General features: G+C 52.6%; 1 protein-coding gene across 6 annotated transcripts in view; it reads left to right on the forward strand.

Annotated features, from left to right (window-relative positions):
* The first annotated feature begins 1,535 nt into the window (after window positions 1-1,535).
* Pkd1 (polycystin 1, transient receptor potential channel interacting) overlaps window positions 1,536-4,612 on the forward strand; it is a 49,410-nt gene continuing 46,333 nt past the window's right edge. For 4 of the 6 annotated variants that reach the window (XM_029471412.1, XM_029471414.1, XM_029471415.1 and 1 more), the window contains exon 1: window positions 1,537-2,053. In XM_029471412.1, coding sequence (XP_029327272.1) covers window positions 1,839-2,053 — 215 coding nt within the window. In that variant the 5' untranslated portion in view covers window positions 1,537-1,838. Of the gene's footprint in view, window positions 2,054-4,612 lie in introns of all 6 variants that reach the window. The other 2 variants (XM_021150069.2, XM_029471413.1) reach the window with 2 other exon arrangements.

Genomic DNA, 4,612 nt, shown 5'->3' on the forward strand with positions numbered 1-4,612 from the left:
TTTTCGAGACAGGGTTTCTCTGTGTAGCCCTGGCTGTCCTGGAACTCACTCTGTAGACCAGGCTGGCCTTGAACTCAGAAATCTGCCTGCCTCTGCCTCTTGAGTACTGGGATTAAAGGCGTGTGCCACCACGCCGGGCTTCTGTGCGTTTCAATATATTTAATAAGGCTGTCCATTCACTCGTCTAATTATGGAACAAACATGCTTACTGGCCCCAAAGAATGCCCCACCCCTTTCCTCCAGTCTTAAGGCACTCATCAACTTCCTGTCTTTGTGGACTTTTCTCTCCTTTTTAAATTTTTTGACTTTCCTTTTTTGAATATTTCCTGTGTAGTTCTTGGTATTTGGACGTCTAAACCTTTTTTTCAAGGATTATTCCCCGGTGCTATGTTTGGAGTCTTTTCTCTCAATTTAATTTTGTCTTTAGCTCCTGCGCACAAGGATCTACAGTACCTGGAGACTGAAGCCTGAGATGGAGCTGCTTGGCGGGTGGGCGGGCGGTACAGCGTCTCCCCAGCACCTCCACAACCGCAGGGTGGGCTGCGCGGAGTGGTGGAGGGCACCCACTCCAGGTGAGCGCAATCTCATGCATCACTTCTGAGCCTCTGCAGCATCCTCTGGCAGAGATCCATGATATGACGCAGCAAGTATTTATTGACTCAGGTCGGCGGTACTCTCCAGGGTCAGAGAAGACTTGCGAAGTGGAAGCTCACACAGCTGGCACCCAGAAACTGTAGGTCGCAGGTTTTTGTTTTTGTTTTTTTGTTTTTTTTTTTTTAAACTTATTATCAGTGTAGAGCGCATGCTATGGCCAGGGTGTAGCGGCCAGAGGACAACTTTGTATAAGTTGGATTTGTGTACGTGGATTTCGGGAGAGAACTCAGCTGATTAGGCTTTGCATGGCAAGCTCCTTTATCCGCTAACCGTCCCCCACCTCCAAGGTTTTCTCTGTATATCCCTAGCTGTCCTGGAACTCACTCTGTAGACCAAGCTGGGCTCTGAACTTAGAGATCCACCTGCCTCTGCTACCCGAGTATTGGGATTAAAGTCTTGTGCCACCACCACCCAGTGCTGAGCCCTCTCTTCTGCACCTACTAGTGTTTTCAATGTTGTGACTGTTGATTGCAGAAGGCTAGGAGCGAAGAAATCTACTGACTCCAAGAAGGCCTCAACAGCCAGAGGACTTCAAGGGGAAACTCGGGAAAGCGGGGTGAATAGCCATAAACTCTCCAGCCGTTTTGGGTAGGGGACAGAGCCTAAGCCTGCAGCTGCTCAAACCGCAGCCTGGCCGGTCGCGGCTCGAAACTCCGCAGCAGAGGGGGCGGAACTTCCTCCACCTTCAAGCCTGGTCTGCAGCAGACCCAGCTGTGCAGAAGGCGGGGCCTCCGGAAGACTCCCCGCCCGTGAGACCCCGCCCACCAAGGCTCTCGCTCACTGGGCGGAGCCTCTGCGGGCGCCCTTCCTTCAGGCCCCGCCTACTGCAGGATCTGCAGTGAAGAGGGCGGAGCCTGTGAAGGCCTTCTCTTCATTCAGTCCCACCTACAGCCAACTTGGAATCGCAGGGGCGGAGTCTGAGGGCGCCCCGCCCCGCGCCGGAGGTGGGGGAGGAGGAGCTGGCGCTGGGTCTGCAGTGCAGCGCGAATGCGCGAGCAGGCGGCCAAGGCCCTGAGGTGCGGCCTGCCCCAGAGCGCTGAGCAGCTGTCGTACCGCAGACGGGCCACGGCCGCCGCGGCATCCAGCCCCGGCCCGCACCATGAGGTCCGCGGGCCCCTCCTGAACTGCGGCTGCCGGCGCAAGGGGCCTCGGGGAACCGGGGCCATGCGCGGGCTGCGCTGACGATGCCGCCCGGCGCGCCTGCTCTCCTGGCGCTGGCCCTAGGCCTGGGCCTGTGGCTCGGAGCGCTGGCCGGAGACCCTGGGCGCGGCTGCGCGCCTTGCCCGCTCCCCTGCTTTTGCGGCCCTGCTCCCGACGCCGCCTGCCGCGTCAATTGCTCGGGCCGCTGGCTGCAGACGCTAGGGCCGAGTCTGCGCATCCCGGGTGACGCCACCGCGCTGTGAGTAGCTGCGCCGAGGCAGTGCAGGCGGGCAGGCGGTTGCCATGGCGGCGGGCGGCCTGGCTAGAGCATCATGACTGGGTCCGGCGGGAGCAGGGTTGAGGTAGATAGAGCCCTTCTGGAGCTTTGCCGGGCTGTCGGCCGCAGAGCGTGGGCGCGGTCCTGAGCTCGGGCCGCAAGACGCAGCGGGGCCTGGCCGCTCCCAGGGCGAGGCTCCAGCAGGGACGTCGGCCCGACTAAATAAGGAAAACCTTGGACCTCAGCCGGGGTGACCCAGAAGAGTAGCCAAAAATCCCAGTTCCTACGAAGACTGACGTTTCACGCTGCGGGGCTCCTCAAACAGGAGCTACTACAGTGCGTGGGGCGTGGTAGGAGGTTGCGGAATAAACGTTAATTAGACTAATTGAGGTGCATCCTGGGGTTGGAGATTTCTGTTGGGGCTCAGAGCTGGTTCTAGGGGAAGAGTCTCGACAAGAATTTTATGGATGTGTAAGAATTGACTATGTTTAAGGGACAAAAGGTGGGTCCAGCGGCCTGGCCTGTAGTTGGCCACACATAGTGACTGCTGGAGAAGTGTTAGGGAGTAGAGGGTGTGATGGGTGTGGGCCTCTGGTGGTACTTAGGGAGGGGAAATTGCCAGGAGGGGTTAAAACATTTGCCATTTCGGCAGTTTTGCCTTCTGAAAGTAACAGGCAAATCTCACTGAGAGATCCACATCTTGAACCAAGCTTAACTAGTCTTTTTATAGATTATCACACTTAATACTTAGTTCAGTTCTCTGGCGGGTGGTAGAGCCAGAGCTCTGTTTTACAGGTGAGGAAAGAAGGTTGGAGATGCGATATATTTTCAAGGTATCACAGCCTAGACATCCATAGCGTGAGGTTTGGACCTTTGCAGTGTTGGCAACCAGGGTTGGATCAAAAATGTTAAAAGGACAAGATTGCAGACTGCAGGCATTTGTCTTACTGATTCCAACCGTTTTTTGTTTTGTTTTGTTTTTTGTTTTTGAGACAGGGTTTCTCTGTATAGCCCTGGCTGTCCTGGAACTCACTTTGTAGACTAGGCTGGCCTCGAACTCAGAAATCCGCCTGCCTTTGCCTCCCGAGGGCTGGGATTAAAGGTGTGCACCACCACTGCCTGGCTGATTCCAACCTCTTCCTGGCACTTCAGCCTAAGTAGTTCTTGCTGCAATCGCCTCAGGAACTTGTTAAAGTAGAAATGGTCCCTTTCACTGGTTTTTATAATGGGCTTGGTGACTTCACCCTAGTACGGAGCTGAGATTTGGGTTCACCCAGCCTATGATTGTGTTCCTTGACCACTGTAACATTTGTGGTGCAGCTGTCTCTGGAGATGGATCCCCTTTTGCTATTTAATAGGATCCACAGAATTGCATCTGATCCAGATTTATGGATGCTATGAATGAGGGCACGTCTTTCTCTCTGCTACCTGGTATCTGTAGGAGTCAAGTCCAGCTCCTGTTGGCTCCTTCTTCACCCTCTGCTGACCTCCCAGGAGCTGTCTAGGGAATGAAAGATGAGAGCCTACAAGTCTGTGGGCTCTGCTCAGCAGTGAAGCTTGAGCTGTTGCCCTGGGTTTTGGTACAAGGGGTTTTCTGAGAGCTAATAGCTTGACTGACTTCATACAGTTCTCAAGATATTAGCCCCTCACATTTGTGGGAAGAGACATTTGATAGACCTCATGTGTGGACAGATGGGTAAAGAATTCACATTTTTATTTCTACCTCCAACACTGCTTCTAAGAGACTTAACCAGCTGGGGCCTCAGGGGCAGGTGTTGAGTTCCCCTACTGCTTCTCAAGGTCAGTTTGTGTCCAGTAGGTTGTCCATTCTGTAGACTACTGCAGATCAGATCGATGGTTTTCTCTGAGGACCAAGGACACAGACAGCAGCCTTAGGCTAGTGTTTAGGTGCCCAAGGAACATTGCCCTCTTTCTGATCATCAGACCTCTCCGTATGTGTGTGGCTCTTTGGCAGAACAGCTGTGTCTGGTAGCAGGACAGCTGGTCTTCTGAGAACATAGCTTCCTAGCAAGCATTTCTTGGCTTAAAACCATGCTGCTGTGTAAGAAAGGTGACATTACTGGAAGGGTGCTGCTACTTGACTGACTCTGAGCTTTACTGTGGATCATTTAAAGCCTTGCTATTGTGGAAAGTATGCAGAACAGAATAATGAACCTCACCCTTCTTGCCTGTCATTCCTGTCTTATATTTTGAGCCAAAGACCAGCATCTTATTCATTTATCTATTACAACACTGAAAACACATCTAAACTAGGAAACACTTCCTTAGGTTTAGTGGATGTCCACTGTGTACATTTTTGTGACGCTGACCTCAAACTCACTGATCTGACTGCTTCTGCCTGTCAAGTGCTGGTACTAAAGGTGTGTGCCACCATGCCCAACTGTTTGGGGTGGGGTTTTTTTGTTTGTTTTTTGTTTATTTGTTTCTATATTTTTTGAGACAGATAGACATGTAGTACAGATTGGCCTTGAACCCTCAAATATTTGATCCTCCTGCCTCAGTCTTCCCTTTTTTTTTTTT

The sequence above is a fragment of the Mus caroli genome, chromosome 17, assembly GCF_900094665.2.
Source record: "Mus caroli chromosome 17, CAROLI_EIJ_v1.1, whole genome shotgun sequence".
In the NCBI taxonomy this organism is placed as follows: domain Eukaryota; kingdom Metazoa; phylum Chordata; class Mammalia; order Rodentia; family Muridae; genus Mus; species Mus caroli.